Source organism: Rhodofomes roseus (genome assembly GCF_022264815.1).
Source record: "Rhodofomes roseus strain CIRM-BRFM 1785 chromosome Unknown C8Q71scaffold_5, whole genome shotgun sequence".
NCBI classification, from domain to species: Eukaryota; Fungi; Basidiomycota; class Agaricomycetes; order Polyporales; family Fomitopsidaceae; genus Rhodofomes; species Rhodofomes roseus.
This window is the reverse complement of record NW_025952961.1, coordinates 834,572-855,753: the sequence shown is the minus strand read 5'-3', so window position 1 is coordinate 855,753 and position 21,182 is coordinate 834,572. Positions and strand designations below refer to the sequence as shown.

General features: G+C 56.3%; 7 protein-coding genes across 7 annotated transcripts; 5 read left to right on the top strand and 2 right to left on the bottom strand.

Moving 5' to 3' along the window:
* Positions 1-4,713: 4,713 nt before the first annotated feature.
* Positions 4,714-6,128, top strand: C8Q71DRAFT_471839 (uncharacterized protein). The gene is made up of 5 exons (XM_047918760.1): positions 4,714-4,802; positions 4,869-4,940; positions 5,005-5,425; positions 5,476-6,041; positions 6,122-6,128. Exons 2-4 carry the CDS (start codon positions 4,918-4,920, stop codon positions 5,899-5,901), a joined length of 870 nt encoding a protein of 289 aa, XP_047781631.1. The 5' UTR covers positions 4,714-4,802; positions 4,869-4,917; the 3' UTR covers positions 5,902-6,041; positions 6,122-6,128.
* C8Q71DRAFT_745213 (uncharacterized protein) lies at positions 6,092-7,079 on the bottom strand. The gene is made up of 3 exons (XM_047922988.1): positions 6,937-7,079; positions 6,827-6,880; positions 6,092-6,748 (listed from the first exon to the last, which is right to left on the bottom strand). Exons 1-3 carry the CDS (start codon positions 6,975-6,977, stop codon positions 6,319-6,321), a joined length of 525 nt encoding a protein of 174 aa, XP_047781630.1. The 5' UTR covers positions 6,978-7,079; the 3' UTR covers positions 6,092-6,318.
* Positions 7,080-9,583: 2,504 nt separating this feature from the next.
* C8Q71DRAFT_702912 (glycoside hydrolase) lies at positions 9,584-11,185 on the top strand (the record flags this gene model as incomplete). The annotated part of the gene is made up of 9 exons (XM_047920280.1): positions 9,584-9,735; positions 9,807-9,873; positions 9,928-10,059; positions 10,117-10,341; positions 10,391-10,422; positions 10,487-10,538; positions 10,597-10,781; positions 10,842-11,001; positions 11,063-11,185. The coding sequence occupies 9 exons, from the start codon at positions 9,584-9,586 to the stop codon at positions 11,183-11,185; spliced, it is 1,128 nt and encodes a 375-aa protein (XP_047781629.1).
* Positions 11,186-12,221: 1,036 nt separating this feature from the next.
* C8Q71DRAFT_745200 (uncharacterized protein) lies at positions 12,222-12,923 on the top strand (the record flags this gene model as incomplete). Its single annotated transcript, XM_047922987.1, has 3 exons — positions 12,222-12,242; positions 12,307-12,655; positions 12,707-12,923. Coding segments are annotated over exons 2-3 (469 nt in total), but the record flags the coding sequence as incomplete, so codon positions are not given.
* Positions 12,924-14,159: 1,236 nt separating this feature from the next.
* On the top strand, positions 14,160-16,987 carry C8Q71DRAFT_830629 (DUF590-domain-containing protein; the record flags this gene model as incomplete). The annotated part of the gene is made up of 5 exons (XM_047926356.1): positions 14,160-14,773; positions 14,825-15,104; positions 15,160-15,558; positions 15,607-16,375; positions 16,428-16,987. The coding sequence occupies exons 1-5, from the start codon at positions 14,538-14,540 to the stop codon at positions 16,985-16,987; spliced, it is 2,244 nt and encodes a 747-aa protein (XP_047781627.1). The 5' UTR covers positions 14,160-14,537.
* Positions 16,988-17,281: 294 nt separating this feature from the next.
* Positions 17,282-20,087, bottom strand: C8Q71DRAFT_703083 (uncharacterized protein; the record flags this gene model as incomplete). Its single annotated transcript, XM_047920291.1, has 8 exons — positions 17,282-18,414; positions 18,466-18,555; positions 18,609-18,681; positions 18,733-19,433; positions 19,491-19,611; positions 19,671-19,845; positions 19,903-19,990; positions 20,045-20,087. The coding sequence occupies 8 exons, from the start codon at positions 20,085-20,087 to the stop codon at positions 17,282-17,284; spliced, it is 2,424 nt and encodes an 807-aa protein (XP_047781626.1).
* Positions 20,088-20,530: 443 nt separating this feature from the next.
* C8Q71DRAFT_702892 (UBC-like protein) lies at positions 20,531-21,072 on the top strand (the record flags this gene model as incomplete). Its single annotated transcript, XM_047920278.1, has 3 exons — positions 20,531-20,680; positions 20,750-20,955; positions 21,012-21,072. 3 exons carry the CDS (start codon positions 20,531-20,533, stop codon positions 21,070-21,072), a joined length of 417 nt encoding a protein of 138 aa, XP_047781625.1.
* Between the last annotated feature and the right edge of the window lie 110 nt (positions 21,073-21,182).

The following is a 21,182-nucleotide window of genomic DNA, read 5'->3' as shown; positions in this document are numbered from 1 at the left end:
GTAGAAGCGCAACGCGACGCGTCACAGAGCACGTGAGCATGACTCCCAGGACCCAATCCCCGTCACGGTCCTGCCTAGAAACGAACTCGTTGAGTGAGTACTTGCGCGCATCATGAACGTCTGAAGCCCGACGCACCCTTGAGCTCACGAAGCGCACTCAGCCCCAGACAGAACGCACTGATAGCTCCCAAGGATGCGCACGCCGATCGAGTCGACGGTGAGACCGATCGCCTGGTGTCGCCGCGAGCCCATCTCCGGGAGGTATCTACAACCTCTTCCGACGGAAATAAGGAGAGACACGATCGAGGTCTCCGAGCCCGCCGAGCGATGTCTTCGCATCTCGATGTCTTCAGAGAAAGCTCCTCCGGTCGATCATCTTGCTGGTGAGACTGTCTAAAGACTGTCTGTCCCTGACCTGAGTCGAGCTCTCGGGCTTCATTTGCGCCTCCGGGATATTTGAGATATTTGCTTGCGAAAGTGGGGGATTTCATTCTGGTAATGATCGGCACAGGTAAGTCAGGAGAATGCGCGTTGAGATGCGCGAGTGGTGCGGAGATCGGGCGGCGGTCTACCGCGATCGCCGTCGGTGAAAAGCTAGGAAGGACGCCTTCAGCAATGCATGGTGTGCTATCAAGCTTTATGTGCACTTACTTGAAGTAGAGCCGCGTAACGAGAGGTCCTGTCAGCGGTACACGTCGGTCTAGCGAGATGAGTCGCGACGAGGCAAATCGCTACATCTGGTACACACTGTTGAGGAGGCTGAAGGGAAACTACGATAGCATAGAGTGTATGGAGCATGCTCATCACGAGCTTGCTCGAATTCAGCCATGCAGTGTGCCCATGCAGGAAGTCGTTGAAGACGTTTGAACTTGAAGTCGAGGACCAGGCGCCGCCGCTGCGGTCGACGCGGTGGCGTTGATCCGATCAAGATCTCTCTACGCCACAACGCCACCGACGCTAGTGGTTGCCTCCGGCGAGTCCGCTGGCACACCGGTGTCACCAACTGCTGACTTACGAGTCTGTCCAACGCTAACCCTCTGCTCTCTCCACGGAATTCTCTTCGTATGTGTATGTCAATCTAAGGCCTTCTTGCAATGACACTTGTTTCACTCAATGAACCAGTTACTAACGGAGTTTCGCAGGATCTTGGTGACGTGACGTGCCCGGTCCCGGATCCCAGGAAGGTACTCATGAACATAGAATTGGTTCGCTGACGGGGACTCAAGCTGCGGCGCGACGTGTAGTGGTCAATATGTTGGCCGGAACTAGCTCAAATGCTAACCGGAGAGAAGCATTGTGGTCCCGCTTCGACCTCCAGCCGTCCGTTGTGCCTATAACAAGACATGTAAGCACAAGCTGGCGATGGTTTCCGAGCAACACCATGGGGTTCTTGCACCGCTGCGGCGTGCCTCTGGCTGTGTAATCCAATACAGCGTCTTTGACTCACCGTGTCCGCGGGCTAACCAGCCGGTGCGCTTTGTCCTCTATCACGCTAGAAACACCCTGACCTTCGCACCCCAGTATCCTCGCCTCGTGGTACTCGCGGAGTATCTGCATCAGGCATATCGTGCGCATCAACCATTATCATGCCCGTCGTCCGCATGGTCCAGGCCATAGCCTCGCCATTTTGAGCGATTGCTTTGTCTTCGAGGTGGACCCACAAATGCCTATATCAGGAAACCACGATAGTACCGCTGCCTTGGCGGGCCTAGGCTGCGGATCAGATGGTCCGTGCGAATATAAGGTCAGCGTGGCTACGGCCTTTGTCCGAAACGTATATAAGGGCGGCCGTGTTCGAGATTGGGCGAGCAACCCCTCTTCTTCTCCCCCTCACCTGGGCCCCTGCCGCCACTCTGCCCTCCCCCTACCCAACTCCCCTTATGCTGGTCACTCGGTACCTGGCTCTAGGCTCGCGTAGGATGTCTTGTTAGCCGACCTCAGCTATGTGTGCCCGGCCGTTATACTAGGTACTAGGGACGCCACTTGCCAGCGAAGGGCCGAGGCGCCTATGAGCGACAGCGAGCTCGAAGGTACGTCAAGCATTCACTAAGCCTTCATGCCTTCATGCTCATTCTGGCGCACAGTTCGACGCCTACGCCACAACCGCGTTACTGGTCTCGGACTCTGTCAGCCGCGCATTGGGTCAAGTGGCGTTCATCAACTGTTGGCCTCTGCTACCGACGTGTCGCGGTTTTGACCACACACTCTGTCAGCCGCTGAGGTGTGGTGCTTGCTCTCTGGTCTTTCGTGTTTCCTCTGGGCTGCGTGTGCTCTCTGGTTTGCTTCGTCTGGGATGCACTCCGTCGGTCCGGTCTCGCGCGTCCGAGTCAAACGTTCTCGGCGGCGATATCCAGTCTGTACTTGGTATGTCTGCTTGCCGACACTCACTTTATGACCTTCTCACGTTTGTATGCAGGGGTCAAGCGCTGCAAGGATAGCTGCGTCAAGGGCTCAGAAGCGAGTGAAGGGTCAAGCGCCCCAATCGGGCCTTCCTCAAGGGCTCGAACGAGCGAAAGGTCAAGCGCCGGAAGTAGAGGCTGCATCAACGTGCTCGAATGAGCGAAGAGTGAAGGGCGCGCAAGAGGGGCATCAAGGGCTCGAACGAGCGAAGGGTCAAGCGCCGCAAGGTAAAGGAGGCTAGCCTCAAGAGCTCAACGGCGAGCGAAGAGTCAAGGGCGCGCAAGTGGCGCATCAAGGGCTCGAACGAGCGAAGGGTCAAGCGCCGCAAGGTAAAGGAGGCTAGCCTCAAAAGCTCAACGACGAATGAAGAGTGAAGAGCGGCATTGAAGGTGAAGAAGACTGTCAAGGGCTCGAACGAGCGAAGGGTCAAGCGCCGCAAGGTAAAGGAGGCTAGCCTCAACAGCTCAACAGCGAAGATGGTCAAGCGCTCCAACGGGCTCCCTTCGAGGCGATCCATGGGCGAAGAGTCAAGCGCCAGAAGATGATGGCAGCCTCAAGTGCAAGAGCTACAAGAGCCACCCGAGGGCGGGCGGGCACTCGCGGGGACGCGGTGCCTGTCCGGGCGCGGACCTTTACGTGGTCCTCGGGATAAGTACCCTTGCATTCGTGCGAGGGGAAACCAACTCGCGCCGAAGTTAAGTCTCAGCTATCCCGACGTAGTTCGTGCTCTGCCATGTCATATACCGTTACGCGAGTGCGGCCGCTTCTGTTGTGAATGAACACTCCTTTGTTCGATCTTCGATTGGTCACGCCTTCGCGACGTTCATGCGAACTCACAGAGCGATAAGGGAGTCAGTGTTGCAGCACACATCCGTAAAGGTCGTATTGTGTAGAAAGTTATTTAACTTATTAGGACTGGGATGATGATGATGATGAACTCAGTATAGTAGGACCGCGTCTTAGCATTTATATACCGTAACAAGCAAACAGACGTGCTAAGTACAGTAGGCAAGTCGATGGTGGGGGGTTCGGGGTGATGTCATGAAGCTTTTGTAGTAATGGGCAGGCAACGGTGTAGGGCATAGGACTGGGATGAACTCGGGGCAGTTGAACGGGGATGAACGACGCGAGGCACGTGAGCGCGGAGAGACGCGTAAGTATACCGTGTCGGACAGGCGCTCAGCGCTCTGGCAGTTCGCGCCTGCCTCCGTCTCTCCTCCCCTTGCAATGCTATAACGCAGCGGCTGCTACGGGCTATGCACATTGCAGCCAGATCAAAGGGGATCAACACTTGCGGGTAAGACCATCTCATCGGTCTATAGGCTGCAGGCACTCCGGCACTCTACTATTAGTATAGGTGCGCTACGGGCGACGGCGAGTGGCCGCCCACTGTGACAGACCGCACTATCTTCTTCGAGGAGGTCCCTGTACGTGTCAGATCCGGTCAGAAGCGCTATGGCGGAGGTAACGGGAGGGCGGAACGAACCAGGGTGAGCACAACCTTAGAAGCATCCTTACCGCATTAATAGTGCATGTCATGTTGTACAGGAAGCAAGGTACTTGTCGCACCTTGCGACGTTGAGTCCCTCGCGTATGGTGGTGTGTTTCTTCCTCTCCAGTGTTCAGTGAGTGTTTGAGCACAGACAATGGGACGTGACAGGTGGCGGTGCCGAGAGTGAAGCCGCAAGCATTACACCCGACTGGTGGACCGCATGCATTTTCTCTGTAGGCACACGACACGCTTGTTTGTCAAGCACGGCGTGAATTTTGGTCTACAATATTCCTGCAGTATCGCGTTGGGTAGCATCCTGTCATATCGCACGTCGAACACGCAGGTACATCTGAGATGGTAAGTCGTCCACGACCATGCGGTCTTAGTGACCTCGCTGACCGCCGAGATTATGCCTCTGGAATACAGCATATTTTGATGGGATCATGCTTCATGATAGCATGTATACAATCTAGTTAATCCCGGAGTTCGGTCGCCAACTCAGTGGACCGTAGTGCCGCCTACCATCATAGGGGATGGAATGCGTAAGCAGGAGATGAACGGTAGTCCGTCCGCCACAACGATCGGCTGCGAGGCGCGAACACAACATCGTGTTCACCGCCGTGTGCATAGCAAGTGAGTACTAGTCATGCTTGTCTCCAACCATTACACAGAACAGATGGTCCACAGATCATGTCGTCATTACTTTGGCGTTGCCAGCGGGACGGGACCCCTATATTCCTCATGACCCCAACCTGACATTCGACGCAGCTCCGTGCTTGTCTGTCTTCCAACGTGCCTGGAAAGATACAAGTGCCACTATGACGGCTACTATCCGTGATCGCTGGTACCTGATTCCCGTACGCCAGCGAAATTCTTACCACGCGCGACTGCATGGCACCCCAACGTGATGGTAAGATCCGCGTCTGGGGTTGATACCCGTACCTGTGCTGCTTGAGCTCACCCACTATATATACAGGCTAGGCTGAGGACTCGACCTAGCAATCCTGCGCGACTTTCACTCAGCAATGCCTAATTGCCGAGCTATCCGGTGTGTCGTGCATCATTGATTCTGATACCTATTATTGGTGCTCATACCTTGTGAACGTCGTCAGAACGGACTGGAACTCGCAAGGCTGTGATGTCGTAGCTGCCACCCAACCCTCTCAGACAGTTCTCGGCAGTCCCGAGGGTGAGAGCTGCTTCGCGGAACAATACCCAGTTGCGGTCGACGGTTCGGCGGCGTACAACATGAGCCAAGGATGCCTCGATGCTGCAGTCGCCGAGGTCATACCCATCACCCTCGGCGCGGCATCGATGGATGTTCACTATGACCTAGTCGTCGAGATCTTTTGCTTGCACAACGCCTCCTGTGCGGTCCTTCCACTTGCAGCCTGGGACATCATAACCATGATGCACGATTACATTCTCGGCTCACACGGCGCGGCGTTTGAGTCATCGCCTGACATATTATCGGCCCTCCCTGTGGCTACTGCGAGCCACCCGCAGCTACATGATCCAGACGGTCAACCTGCAGTGAGTCCGATCCAATCGATACTGAGTGTCCGTCGCTCACATTTCCACAGGCCCAGCCTGCACTCCTGATGATTGGTACGCTCCCTGAAGGGGACGACGGCCAGGTTCAGGTGCAATGCAAGTCGGACGACTGTCGCCGTTACCTGTTGGGTACGCGCACAGCCAGCATCAACCGACACCTGCTTCGCTATCACTTCGCGGACACAGAGGCTCAGTGGATGATATCCGAAGACAGGATCCGATTCCGGTGGGATGGATGCGGGCGGCTGCTATTAAAGCGCATGTTGGCAACACATACCCGTATCACGCATCTTCAATGTGGCAAGGTCCAGTGCAAGCTGCCCGGGTGTGGCTTCGCGAAGTTCAACCGCAGGGATGCATTGACGAGGCATCTGAAGCAGGCGCACGGCATCAGTTCGGAGGGAGGCTCGGTCCATGGCACTAGATCAAGGACCACAACGGCGGCATCACCTTGAGGAGCGGTACGAGTGCTCTGCGGACCATGTCCCGTGTAAGTGATGATAACTTATGTCCCATGTTCTCCATCCAGACGCCGTTCGATCATATATTATGGTTCCGATATGTATGACCTTGACGTCGATGTATCCATAGCGCAGTATGTACACGTTTTCATTGTATTTATATCGACATTTGTCTGATTGTATCTGTATACACATACCACTGGTGTTAGAACAGAGTCCGGAGGGGACGGGCCTCGAGGAACTTTCATTGATTCTAACCAACCTGACGATTGTGTAGACCAGGTCATACACCGCTAGCATCCGTTGATCGGTTCCGATGTGATTTTTACTCCTCACAGCCAGGGCCTGTATATCATTCCCGAACCTGATGTGGAGAATCTGCCATGTACACTGCCCATGCCCCACCGAGTCCTACATCTCGTCACGCAGCCTCCCCTCCGTCAGCCCAGCGCGATCGGGTTCTCCCTCTTGCCCGCCTGCCACAACGCCCAGTGCTGTGATCAAGCCTCGATATTCCTCCGCCACCGCCTTCCACCGCCCCGCCTCTGCCTCACACTGCTGCAATGCGTCGTGCCAGCGCAGATCGTCCCCAGTACCCGGGGATGCACTGTCGCCGTGGCAAATGCGATCCTCCGACGAGCAAATCGGTCGGAATCGGTCGCTGATAGCTTTCTCGTATTCAACCCGGATGAGGAGCACGATAATTACGAGAAAGGTCCCAATTGCAGTGAAGAACATGATCCAGAAATCCCACTGGATGCGTTTGCCATGGGTCTGCTCCCTTGGTGTGCCGATGCTCGGACTTGAGCTGTGCCGGCTTTCCGAAGATGAATGGGCCTCCCTGTCGCAAAAGATGCTCCATGAGAAGGTTATGGATGACTTGAAGGGCAAGTACTGGCTCATGAATTGCGAGACTCACTGCGATATCTTGGTGGCGTTGGCAGGGTTTCCACTACCAGTGTGCGAGGAGTGCCTAGTACAACGTGAACCATGTCCTCTACGGTCAACGATCGGGCGAGGGAGACTGACGAGATTCCTTCTACGGATGGCGCAGGTCTTATTTCCGACATTACTGGCTGCTTGATATGGCACACAGTAGAGCTGCAAGGAATTGTTGAAAGCAACGACGGCACTGTTGGACTCGGACTATGTGACGGCGGATGTTATGTAACTCAAAACCGCGACACACTGCGCGGTGAGCTTTGCGGTCAAACACTTAAGTTAATACTCACCGTGATCTTGTCAGGACCTTAAGTGATCTCGCAACCTACTAGCGTCTTCGGAGTCACAGGTCTCTGATTTGCGGAGAAATGCGGTCATACCCTGAACAGGCACTACTCTGAGGCGCTAGTAGTCACCGTCAGTGCGGCCGACATTAGTGCCAGAGGACAAGGTATATTGAGGCACGAAGGTTGACAATTGTCTACGTCTGCCTGGGGAGACTATGCCAGTGGCCCGTGCGTGGCGCGGCAACCTTGCCCCAAATCGAGATCGAGATCTGCTTCCGCTCCGCCCTCGAGGCCGCCGCTGCCGCCGCTGCTGGCACGCGGCACGATCCTCAGCAAGTTGTCTGCGAGCCTCCTCCTAACCTGGTCTCATCTTACGTCTCGACTGCGTCGACTGGGTCTGGCAGGATGTCTCGCTGACATGTATGATTTATCTCAGTGCGCTACTTGTGGTCTACTCACATAAACTGAGACTGGCAGTATAACACGAATTGTGACCTTCGAATTTTTTTTACTGCCAGCCTGCCTGGCAGCTCGGCGGGTTTTGAGCGGTGCAAAATGCACCGTCGGAAGGGCCTGTGATTGGTAAATTTTACCTCTCACCCGTGTGTTTTCCGAGCGCAACCAAATGCGTTGTGCCCAGCGCGACATCATGGCCCTCTTACCTTCTGAGAGTAAGCCTAATCTTAACTCGCCACTCACGCTCGTATTGCCTCAGTGCTGACACGACTCTCGACCATCGACGACTTGCGCACGACTTCCCGATCTCCCCAATTCAGAGACAAGGAGTGAGTCCACTGCCAACCGGTACGGTTCTTCGTCCTGAACACTATAGTGAGTCTCGCCTTGCTCCGTGCCAGACTCAGCTGACTTGCCGTCTAGTGCGCGCTTTCAAGGAAGGTACTCTGTACTTCTGTGTGTACGGCGAGCGAAAAGTGCGGCGCCCCAACGGGCAAAAGCGAAGACGATCCGACCTCGATTGGGCGAAGAGTCAAGCGCCAGAATAACAGGCAAGCCTCAAGTGCAAGAGCTACAAGAGCCCCCGAGGGCGGGCGGGCACTCGCGGAGACACGGTGCTCGTCCGGGCGCGGACCTTTACGTGGTCCTCGGGATAAGTACCCTCGCATCCGTGCGAGAGGAAACCAACTCGCGCCGAATTTGTTCGCCGACGCTGAGTGCTCTGTTTTCTTGTCTTTGGCGCTCCGTCATGCACAGTCTCTACTTAGTAGTGTCCGATAATTGCATGATTTGTTCTCTGTGTCCTTGCTTGCTGCATGAACAACGCGACTCGAACCGCAAGACGCGCGACCGGCGAAGTCAAGTCAGCTCGACCGACGGCGGGGCCCACGCCGGATGCGTCGACGGTAGCGTACAAGCCGGGGGCCTTACATGTGTGGACCGGCGGCAACTGCACCGGTGAAACCTGCGCCGGTGCAGAGCACGACGAACACGGGTGGATTGTCTTGGATTGTCTTGGGTTGACCGCGCAGGACTTGTGGGATGTTCTTCGAGTTGTCTTGGGTTGTCTCTGGCTGCATCGCCTCAATCTTACGAAGTTCCGGATCGAATTTGATTTTGGTATCTGCAGGTTCTGTAATGATAAAGACTTGTATTGGTCAATACTACTAGGACTGTGATGGCCCCACTTTTGACTCGATCATCCGCCACATCTAACTCCACTTCCGAACGTATGAGCTTCGACTGCAGATACGGGCGCCGCGCTCTGGTATATCCTGCTCTCAATGGGTGTTACCGTGACAACAGCGCCTTCATACAAACGCTTACGACTGTCCGACCGCGGACGATCACGACAATCACAGATCTGCATATTAGCCAGCACCTCGGTCAATAGTTGAACTTGAAGTAGCGTACTAGGTTGTCTCGCCGCATCATGGTACGATATCCCCCGCATCCTTCAATCGTACTTACGTTTAATTCGGCGACTGAAAGCCTGACGGTATCTCGGTCTACTTCCTACCCGGGCCCAGAGGATACAGTGCGTCGCTGTTACCTCATGATCAGTGCACTAATTAGCATTCTGCGGGCTAGATACTATCTGGAATGTAAATCCACGTGGGACTCATCCGCCAGCATGGCACAACCAGACCGCCGCTGTTGTTTCAGACGCACGCAGGCCTCCAGACCCTCGGCGACTTCGCCACCATGTGAGGCCACTCACGCCACCATGCCATTTCGTTTGATACGACTCAGCAAGAAGCCTCGGCAGCTTTACGGACGACAACACGATGCTCGATACCAAGCTCGATACACAAGTCGCCTTGGCCCATCAGCCAGTATCTGCCACTGCGTCCCATGCGGACGTCGAACAGGTCGTCACGACGAGGTGTAATGGCACTGTAGCATCCTTGCAGTAAGAGCGCTGTTCCGACGGTATTTAAGGGCTGAGCGAGGTGGGGCAAACCATCCAGCTTCACATAACCTCGACCGCGATGTTCGCGTCTGCGTCGAAACCGGTCTTCACCCTTTGTGCCTTCTTCTTACTCCTCTCCGTCCAGGTCGTCCAGGCAGCAAATTCCTTTGCGGGATCCAGCTTGTATTATGCGGCAGGGATATCCGAGGACGACAGAACTACCCTACTCAAGTGAGCATTTTCCTATTGTATCAGAAGCCTCTGTGTTGCTGACCCATATCGTAATTTTCGCAACGTAACAGAGGGATGCAAAGTGCCGGTCTGAAGGTGCTCCGCGTGTGGATTGGCGGACAGTCCACCAGCCAGAAGGTATAAATTTGCCGACTCGGTAAGGCTCCTACGATTACTGATACAGCTGATCAGGGAACGAAAATTAACCCCTTCCACGACCTCGAGCCGAATACTCCTTGCAACGGAGATACCTCCTGCTACGATGACACGGTCCTCAAACGTCTCGACGATTTCATGGTGGCGGCTAACTCTTACGGAGTCAAGGTTTCTATCGATTCCCTGTATGATTGTGTGACCCTGTTTTTGACATATATTTGACAGCTCCTGATCACGATGCATAGCTACAACGCTCTGGGGAGTCACGACGCCTACGGCAAGTGGTACGGCATCGGCGACTTCTACTCGGACAGCGAGGCGCAGTCCATCTTCGACGCCCGTCTCAAACATATCCTGAACCATGTGCATACTTCGCTCAATAAGCCCTGGAAGGAGTTAAACGACTACATCTTTGGATTTGAGGCTGAGAACGAAGCCATGATTGGGGATGTAAGTGTCGCGATCGGTCTGCGTTGACATGCCCTAACATTTTATGCAGGGGCAGTCCTTCGTCCAGGCTCACCAGCAATGGTAGGCTACAGTCTATGTTCCTTGTCGATCCGCGAGATAGAGTCTAACGTGATGATTCGAACAGGCAGTGCGACCGTGCCAAGACGATCAAGGGTCAGCTCGGTGATAACAGTGGGGTGAGCCGAGCTGTTGTACTCGTTCTCAACCCCATCTCACATAGCTCATACCCGTCAGATTCTTGTCATGACCGGCGGAGAGTCGTGGCTGTCCGAGTCTGTCCAGCCTGGGTTTTTGAGCTGCGATGCATTGGATGTCATCTCGATCCATGCCTACGGTACCGGAGATCTCACCACATCCGCCTTGAAGCCGTATGTTTCGAAAGCGCAGGCCGCTGGCAAGAAGCTGATTTTGGAAGAATGGTGACCACCGATCGTCTTCATCATTTTGTTCTACGATACTGACCGCGTTATTCTTCACAGGGGTGCATGCTACTTCGACACCTCCAACAACAATTGCCCTACGGGACATGCTCTGGATTCGAACACGCGCAAAAACAACATCAAGAAGTGGGCCGCGCAGATTGACGCCGCGGGGCTTCCTTGGCTCTACTGGCAGGTTCTCCCCAACGCTGACCCTCACGTACGTACTGCCTTGTCTCTTCGCGAGGTGTTTGAGTGAACTGACCCCTGGTGACCCGCAGAGCGGATATGACTACGAGATCGGCCTGGTGAACGACCCGTCCTGGAGCGCTCTCCAGCAGGCCGCGAAAGCGGCCTCACAGGCCACAGCCGCGTTCGACTTTTCTGCTTACTTGCTGCAGTGAGGCGTCCAACGTCACGTCGAAGGAAGGCGGATCAAAGCGTATGTTCTTGAGCAATGTAGTGCACGACGTTGTGACTGCACTCTTGTCCCTCATTCCCCCACTCTCGCTGCTCTCGTATTTCTCTTACTACCGACATCATTCATTTTATAATTACACATTCAATCTAATGTAGGGGTTTACCCGATTCTCGGGTGGTCAATGGGCATTGCTTTGACTAGCAATCAGTGTCGGAGTAGGCAAAAACACTCGGCAATCCGAGCAGGTAATATTTCCACCTCGGACGGTCGCACACCATCGCTCCCTCTCTGTGGCGCGTGTCATTGCGTGTCACCCTTGCGCTCACCGGGGACGCGTGCTTCGATCAGCTTCGTATCAGCTCCGTCGTATGAGCCAGTCACAACGCTTCGTAGACTGGTCGTTGATGGATGTACACAACAGGGTATTGACCGTCACGGTCTGTGCCCAGCCTACGAAATACTGTCAGGTAAGCAAATGAACATACCTTTCAGAAACCAGGTATGCACTCGCTCGGAATTTGTGGGGGGTCGGTTCAAGCGACAATCCAAAGTAACGATGGTGGCTCCGCCGCGTCTCGTTTAGTGAGTACTAGACGAAGAAAAGGAGGGTCGTCCTCTGTCAGTGGGCTTGGCAGATATGAGCTCGATCTGCATCGTCACAATCCCAGTCGCGTATTCCGCGCTGATAGGGAAGGCTGCAGAAGCGGCAGGGGTATACTAGAGGTCGGTGAAAGCCACGTAGTAGTGGACGACGGGCCTCCGGTGATATTGAGTAATAGTTGCCAGCGAGGTCGTCAACTCTAACGAACGTCGAAGGGGCCGAGTGCCAGTCGATGCGGTGGCGTCAGATCGAGATTTGCTCCCGCGCTACCGCCACCAACCGCCGCGGGTCGCTGCCAGTGCGGCCAGTGAGCGCTAGTGAGCGGCCGGGCCAGCGACAACTCGAGGCTGCCTCGAACAACGGTTCAAAACAACTGCTCAGGCTTCACTTGATGCGAGGATACCTCGATTCTACTTCTTCGCCGCATTGGCTAGCCGGGGCGTATCTGCACAGTTGACGAATATTCACCGTGTTACTGACATCACAAGTTCGAGATTTTGTAGGCTTCAGTTTGAGTCGCTGCTCCTGACCGGTTCAGGAAAAGTCGTCAGTATCACCCATTTGTTGTGCTACTGGGAAGGAAGGGGTTCTTCTCATCATATGTTGTCGTTTCTCTTTGCACGGTCATACGCGCGTCGCGGCCGGCGGGCGAACATGCTGCGACTCCGAGGACGTTGCGCAGTGCATGCCGCATGCGTACGCCGCCGTCTCATCCATGAATACTACCAACCGCGGTGTTTCCCTCGCACGTACAGTGCAGGGCTCGTCCGCCTTCATCTTCCCTCTTCAAGACTCCGCCTTAGCCTTCGGCACAGCGTCCTTGCTTCGATCGTCGTTGTGCTGCCCATTCAGGTATGCTTTGTTCATCGTCACGCTGGCAACGCTCTGACCTTCGCGCCCTAGTATCATCACGGTCGTTCTTTATCACTCTTATCTGCCGTTATCTGCCGCATCGATACTCATCGACCGCATGGTGCTGACCATTTTCAGCCGTTGCTTTGTCCTCGAGTGGACCCACAATTGCCCAAATCCGGCAACCGAGGTCGCATCGCGCCCTTGCGGATCGTGGCTGCGAGTCAGGTGGGCCGTGCGAATCTTTGGCCATGGCCATTGTTCCAATCGCATAAAAGACCGTTCAAGTTCGAACTTGGGCCGGCAAAAGTCTCTCCGCCACTCCCATCTCCCCCGCTCCCTTCGACCTTCCACGGGCCGTCGGCCTCTGGTCCCGCCTCGACGCGTGATGCCCCCCTACCCAACAGAGTAGGGACGGCACTAGTCAACAAAGGACGTGCCTCGACGCGCACAAAGGTACGTTGTGTCAGCCGCGCGCAGGGTTGAGTGGCGTTCACTAACAGTCAGCCGCCTGTATACTTATAGGTCTCTCCTCCGCATGTCTGTTGTGTCCGAGTCAAGACCGCTCGGCGACAGGGTCCAATATAGGCACGGTACGTCTACGTGACTGTTCTCCGCTTCATCCTGCTCATGCTCGCCGCTGGCACCTCAGCAATCATTTGCGCACCAGGCCCATTGGACGTCGCGAGTTCGACTTACCGCTGCCAGCCACTGCGCTGATGGGGGCGACGGTATGTGTCTCTCCGTGTGCGCCTCGTCCACCGGTGTGCAGGGCCGAGTCAAGTCCGCTCGGCGGCATCGTCCGGGACAATGCACGGTATGTCTATACCCTCGATGTTTCTTCTCATCTGACTCACACCCGCTCGTATCTCCTAGCGTGGCAAGCTATATCGCAAAAGTGCTCCCCGGACCTGTAAGGGATGATGGTCAAGGGTCAAGCGCTGCAACGATAGCCGCGTCAAGGTCTCAGAAGCGAGTGAAGGGTCAAGCGCTCCAATCGGGTTCCATCTCAAAGGCTCGAACGAGTGAAGGTCTCTGCGCGCCTTCATCAATATGCTCACAAGAGCGAAGGGTCAAGCGCCGAAAGGATGAGGCCGCCTCAAGAGCTCGACGGCGAGCGGAAGAGTTCGGCGCCCCAAAGGGCAGAAGTGAAGACGATCCGATTCCGACTGGGCGAAGAGTCAAGCGCCAGAATAACAGGCGAGCCTCAAGTGCAAGAGCTACAAGAGCCCCCGAGGGCGGGCGGGCACTCGCGGAGACGCGGTGCTCGTCCGGGCGCGGACCTTTACGTGGTCCTCGGGATAAGTACCCTCGCATTCGTGCGAGGGGAAACCAACTCGCGCCGAATTGTATATACAACGTCACGTCGTCATGTATCGTAGCCCGCTCGCGTTTCGAATGATACACTGTTGACTCTGAAAATGCGCGATTTGCGTCGTCGAACACGACGATGTGCATCAGTCCATGTCTGTGTCCACTGTCCACCGCCACTCGAGGCGTGGCCGCGTCGAGCACGTTGCAGCACGTGAGCGCGGGGATGCTAACTATGGTCGGGTTGAAACGCCGCTGAGGACGCGCCATCTATTTCGGGCAGACGCGCTCGCGATGCCGTTGTTCTCGCAGCGGGCAACTCTTTCTCTACATCGTCCTTTGCCCTGCCCTCGACGTTCGCGCCGTGCTCGAGACCACATTCTGTTCACAAGCCCCTATTCTCGTTGCGTGGCGCCAACTCATTTCAATAAGCTTCGCAGGCTAGCGAGCGGCGCATGTCCAAGTGCCTGTGAAGTCATCGACCTCGTTCCCGCTTCCTGATCCTCTCGCACGACCATCTAACGCCGCATTTCCTTCCCTCTCCTCGGGGCCGAGCAACTATTCTGCCGCCATGCCACCCCAAGTAGACCTCGTTTTGGTCTTTCGGTCCTCCCCAGCTAGAGTTCTGTCTAGACGCGACGCGCGCGAGAATGCAAGACAGGCAGAGCGCCAGTACACGAAGTTACTCGAAGTCCTCCAGACAGGAGGCCTGCGCGCCGTTGGGAAGCGGGGTGAGAACGACGGCCAGCTGCTGGTGCTCGTATCATGTCCGCAGAGTACACTCGCGCGACTAGCGCAGCGTGAACGGTGAGTCGATGTTATGGTTATGTGGCGGGCGCACTCAACCCCTCGGCATAGACATTCGGACTTCATCTGCGGCCTCCCCACTGCAAATCCCGCCGCTGCTCTCGACCTCAACTCCGTATCGTTTTCGGATGCGGACCGGTTACGGCTCATCCACACGTATGTCACATCGACTGTAACGGACGGTGGCCTGGGTGTGGCGCCGGGCTCAAGCAACTGGGATCGCATCGAGTCGGTCATGATGCTCCATGACAACAAGTTCAATGAAGAGTGGATTCGCTCATGGACTCGTAAGGAGCTAGGCTTCGTGACGTTAACCGAGATGCGCAAGCACGTACGTTCACGCTTCACATTAACGCTTTCTTCTTCATTGATTGGTCGGGCGGTAGTTTGGCGAAGCCGTCGCGCTCTACTTCGCTTTCCTGTCTTATTACACCAAGAACCTCATCTTTATCTCTGTCGTGGGCGCGTACTTCTACTTCTTCCACGAAGCATACTCAGCTGTCTACTCATCCATACTCCTGCTTTGGTCGATCACCTTTGTCGAGTCTTGGCGAATCAGACAACGGATTCTCTCCGTGCGGTGGAGGACGCGGGGTTCATTTCGCGTCGAAAAACGGCGCGCCCAGTACGTACCCATCTCATGGTGGAAGAAGGACCTGCGTATGCTCGCAGGGCTGCCGGTCATCATGCTCTTCGCGGCTGTCCTCGCCGCCCTGCTCATGGTAGTGTTCGTATTCGAAGCCTTCATCACAACGCTCTACACAGGGCCCGGTAGCCGCTTCGTCGTAAGCATCTTTCCTTGCTGTAGCGTCTTTATCTGAACTAGCTTGCAGTCTTTCGCTCCGACCATCATCGTCTCCGTCTTCGTCCCGCGCTTCCTCAGCATCTATCACTCATACGCCGTGTCCTTCACGAACTGGGAGAACCATGGACACCAGTCGAGTCACGACGCATCGCTCACGCTGAAGTCCTTCGCCCTCGCGGGTGTCGTAGACTACCTGGGTCTAGCGCTTTCCGCGTTCGTGTACGTGCCCTTCGGCGAAGAGACGATGGCCTTCATCCAGCGCATGATCGAGAAGGATCCAACCGCACACTTGAACATCACCTCATCCCTCTACTCTGCGCTGCCCTCGCGCGCGACCGCCAAGTTCGCATCGGCATCCGCCTCCACGGGGAAGGCGCGCAGCTTATGGGAGATGGACATCATGAGCGCGCGGAACAAGCTCAGCCCGACGCGGCTGCAGGACCAGATGTTCGCGTTCACGGTCACGAACCAAGCTGTGAATGCGTTCCTCGAAATAGGCCTGCCGTACGTCCTCCGTGCCGTCGCCGTCATCCGCCGCCGCGGGCTCCGCGCGGCGGGCGCGTCCGCGAACGGGTCCGCGAACTCGGGCAAGAAGAAGCGCGTGTCGTTTGAGGACGAGGCGGGCGAGGGGAAGACGCCCGCGCGGGACAGGGAGAAGGGCGAGGACAGGGAATTCATGGAGGAAGTGTGGAGGCAGGTCGCGCTGCCGCCGTATGAGCTATTCACGGACTACAACGAGATGGTCACCCAGTTTGGGTACGTCGCGCTGTGGTCGACGATCTGGCCGCTTGCTCCGCGTGAGTACCATCCCTCCCTTGACCCTTACACACACCTGACGCGCATGTACAGTCATGGCGCTCACAAACAACTGGTTCGAGCTGCGCTCAGACGCGTTCAAGATCGCGAAGCATGTCCGCCGGCCGATCCCCGCGCGCACGGACACGATCGGCCCCTGGCTCGACACCCTCCAGTTCCTCGCCTGGCTCGCGTTCCTCACCAACTCTGCGCTCGTCTACCTCTTTCGCCCGCTCGACCACTGCAAGGCGCTCGGCACCTCGCTCGACCGCCATCACACCCACCTCGCCGGCCGCGACGCGGGCCCGCGCGAGATCCTCGAGGCCGCGCTGCTCGTCGCCCTGGGCGCGTCGCATGGGTACATCCTCATCAGGGTTGTGCTGCGTCATGTGCTCGAGCGGCTGATGTGGCGCGGGACGGACGAGGAGCGCGAGGCGGAGACGGTCGAGACGGCGGTGAAGGAGGAATATATGAGAAGCTTGGGTGTCGCGGACGTCGCCGGTGCCGGTGTAGGCGAGATCGCGGAGGCAGATGCGAAAGATGGCGATGGAGATGCCTTCTGGACGTATGACGAGGGGCTGGATGAGCTCTCGAGGGAGACGAAGGAGTCATGAGACGAAAGGCAGTTTACTAGAGAGTAGAGCCAAGGAGTGTTTCCTCTGAGTTAGTTATGACCACCTTTTGTGCACGATCTGGACCACCGAATGTAGTTGACGACAACGCAATGTATCACGAAGAACGAAGAACGGCGCGCATAAACAACCAGCTCCTCCGATCCGCTCAAAGCCGGCGCGCAACGAAGAAAGCTGAGCATAAATACTGGTCCAACAGAGCAACGTACTACATACACTTCACAATATATCCCATCGTTCCACATCCATCGAACTTCCACAACTTCAGCGCCGTATTTATGCTGGCGCGCCGACACCCTGTGGCCCAGGATGTGAAGCCTGCGCAGGCTCACCAGAAACCTGCATTCCCGCGAACTGGTTTGGCAATCCTTGATACTGCGCCTGCCATACACCCTGCTGAGGCTCTCCTTGAGTAGCACCAATAGAGATGCCAGGAGCTGGTGAAGCGGTGTACCCGGCCGGAGGGACGCCATAGGGCGACACGCCGTACGCGGGCTGCTGGTGCACGCTCGCAGTCGGGCTTCCAGGCGCTTGCTGCTGCCCACCCTCGAACCCTGCATGTGCCGTACCACTCTCGCCCGCTGACTGACTCTGAGGCGTCGACGCGTTCAAAGACGTTGTAGACGCTTGTGCCTGCTGGGCTACGGCAGTGTCCTGAGAGTCGCTTCGTGAGACAGTCTGCGCCAGGGAGCCTTCTTTGACACCGGGCACGGAGATGAAGTAGATGGAACCCGTCGGATCCGTCCCGCCCTGCGCATAATACTGCGCCCAGGCCTGCACATTCGGATCGGGATACGTCGTGTTGGGATCGAACACGAAAGGGGGGCCGCTCTGCCTCTGAGGCTGGGGCTGAGGCTGCGTTTGAGCTTGGACTTGAGCTTGAGCCTGCGGCTGAGGTTGTGCCTGAGTCTGCGGCTGCGGCTGAGGTTGCACTTGTGGCTGCGGCTGAGCCTGTACCTGCACCTGCGGCGTCGGCGTAGGCTGGGTCTGCATGGGAACAGCGACCTGCTGGAATGGCGTGGCTTGCGCCTGTGGGTGCGGCTGATGCTGCGCCTGTGCTGGCTGGGTAGGCTGACCGGCAGGGTAGATCTGCGGCTCGGCCTGACCGCCGTAAGACGTCGGCGCGCCGTAGACCTGTGGTTGGCCATACATCGTCTGTGATATCTGCGCGTATGCGTTGGGGTCGTATGTTGACTGGGGTCGGGCGCCGGGAGAGTAGGCTCGCTCGGGACCTTGAACGTAGCCGGGTTGGGGAGGAGGATAGGCGCTGTACCCTTGATCATAGCCAGCTGGACTGTAACCGTATGGCTGAGGGCCCGGAGGCATACCATATTCTTGACGGCCACGAGAATCAGGGCGAGCTATGTACGATGACTGAGGCTGAGCGTATGGAGGACGCGGATCATACACTATAATGAGGTCAACGGCCTACCCGTTCGCACGATATAAGAACTGCTCACTAGCGGTGTTTCTAGCGAGGCTCTCTTCCATCATTCGGTCAAAGATGGTCCTAGCCTTCACGAAGGTCTCGTTCATCGAGACCAGGTCAGCTACAGTTCATGTCAGCAACTAGCACCTATTGTACGGTCACACAATCACCAACCTCGCTTTTGACTATACTTGTCAATGAGCTTGACGATCCTTGGACGCAAAGTCATGCAGTTTCGGTACAACTCCTGCATGATATGTTAGCGGACAATCACAGGCCTCTTACAGTACACACTGACCTGGATTTCTTCATTGTCTGCTAGGTTATCCTTGGCGGGGTCCATGCCACGGAGCAGCGTCAGCAGACGGTCCACATTCGCAGCCTGCGCAAACACAGTAGCCTCCTGCTCCGCCTCCCGGGCGAGTTCAACCGCCGTAGGTTCCGGCAACGGCTCCACATAGTTCACAGGGAAGATACCCGTCCTACCCTTCAGTTGGCCACGCCACCAGTCCTTGTATCCCCGATCGACGACTTTGATGATATCGCCCTTCTCGAAGGCCAGCTCTCCAGCCTCAGTAGGCTCAAAGGTGTGCAGCGCCCTGACCCGAGTGACAACGGAGATGTTTTCCTGGCCTGACGCACTGGGTGGGGCAGATGACATTGTACTTGAGCTTACGGTTGTGAGAGTTGACGGCGAGGACGTATTGGCAGCGGAGATCGCCGGGCTGGCTGAGGGTACGTATCCGCCATAGCTAGGCTGTGTGTAGCTTTGTTGTTGGCGAGTCGGCTGAGCGGTGTTAGTTGCGGGTAAGTTCGAGTTGGATCCGGATCCGCCTGCACCATTCGACGATGCTAGCGAGTAGTCGGCCCATTGTTGGCGCCCACCCTTATCATGCATGGACATCTCGAGGACCCGTTGCAATTCCTCCTCTTCCCGACGACGGACTTCGTCATCCACATCTGGCGGAGGAGGCTCGTCTGGCGTCTCGAACTTGTATCCTTCAGTGACGCAGAGTCAGCTTGAGCTACTGGATCATACGATATGCGATGACATACCCTTGCTCTTCAAGGACTCGAAGGATTCCTCCATAATCCCCAGTGTAGGATCCTTCTCGAATTCCGCGGTCCACATAGCAATCATTGACAGAACTCTCCGCCGTACCTTTTCGTGCGTTGTCTAACATGACATGGGACAAATGAGGCACCGTGCCATGCAAGGCATGTAATGAATCGTACCCGATCGGTAACCAGCTTCTCGAGCCCCTGGGTAAATGCGCGCGACGCGATCTCCCTGTGCACTTCAATCCCGCAGTTCTTCGTCAGAGACTCCGCAAGAGTCAGCGTATATAGTTGCACATTCGGATTGCGATGCGCCAGCCGTTTCAGGACGGCAGCAACGACGTTGCGCGCGCTGCCATGGCGCAAATATGAGTGAGACGCACGGCTTCACGACCGTTGCGTTACGCACCCTTGTTCACCCTCATCCAGCACCTTGTCGCATAGATTCAGAATCATCTCCCAGTTCTCGCCCGTCAGGTTCTCATCAGTCGTTTTGGCTGAAGACCAGCAATCAGCCGAAGCTGCCAATACAGTCGAATGGTCTCACTCACCGACGACCTCGTCGTAACTGTTGGTCTGACCACCCCTAAACATGGCAGTCGTTTGGGCTGTTGAAGGTATCGGTGCAAGGGTTGCGTGAGAGGCTACGCGCGTCGGGAATAAATAGCAGTCTGAGGCGAACCACTGACTGCGCTACTGGGCGGCGCAGCGAGCTCGGTGATGCAGCGCCCCAGCCCGTAGACGCTGGCGGTCTCCGGTCCGCCGGACTTCCGTGAGAGGAAGCTTCTGATGTCCGGCGCCGGTCTCGGCGGCATCCCTCGCAGCTCCATTGGCTGCCGGGGAGACTCCCCGAAATGGTCTGCCCGAGGACAGGCCGAGCCGTCTCGATTTGGAAGTGTACGCCACAGCCAGACACAGCGCGGGCTCGCGCTCATCGCGTTCATCTCATCCACTCTTTCTCTGCTCGGCTTTCCGTTATTACTAGCTATGGCGAAGGGTGCCTCTTATTGCTTGTCTCCGTAACTTCACGTCCTGATATGTCTGCAGTGCCCCGCAACTTCCGCCTTTTGGAGGAGCTCGAGAAAGGCGAGAAGGGCATCGGAGACGGGTCGTGCTCGTATGGTCTTGAGGATAGCGACGATATTATGATGAGCCATTGGAATGGTACGATCATTGGTCCAGGACATGTGAGTATACATCTGTATTGTGCATGACCCGTAGCGTCCTGGTAGGTGGCTCACTAAAGCGATCTACAGACCGTGCACGAGAATCGCATCTACAGTCTCAAGATCACTTGTGGCGATAGCTATCCGGAGGAGCCACCCACCATCCAATTCATATCCCGCGTCAACCTGCCTTTCGTCAGTCCAGTCGATGGAAAGGTCGACCCATCGAAGCTTCCCGTGCTCGCTCATTGGAACAGAAACAACAGTATTGAGACAGTCTTGGTAGAGATCCGGAGGTGCGTCATCGACCCAATCCACGCTACTCTCATCCTCATGTTCCTGATCGATGCAGGGAGATGGCATCCTTCAACAACCGGAAATTGCCCCAGCCTCCGGAGGGCAGCACCTTCTAATGTCAATTGGGGCACCGTCACGAACCCTCGACACGTCTGGGGCGTAATGTACTGAATATACTTGATTTTGTAGCATGAATCCGCCGTCATCGTGTGTTAATCATATCCGC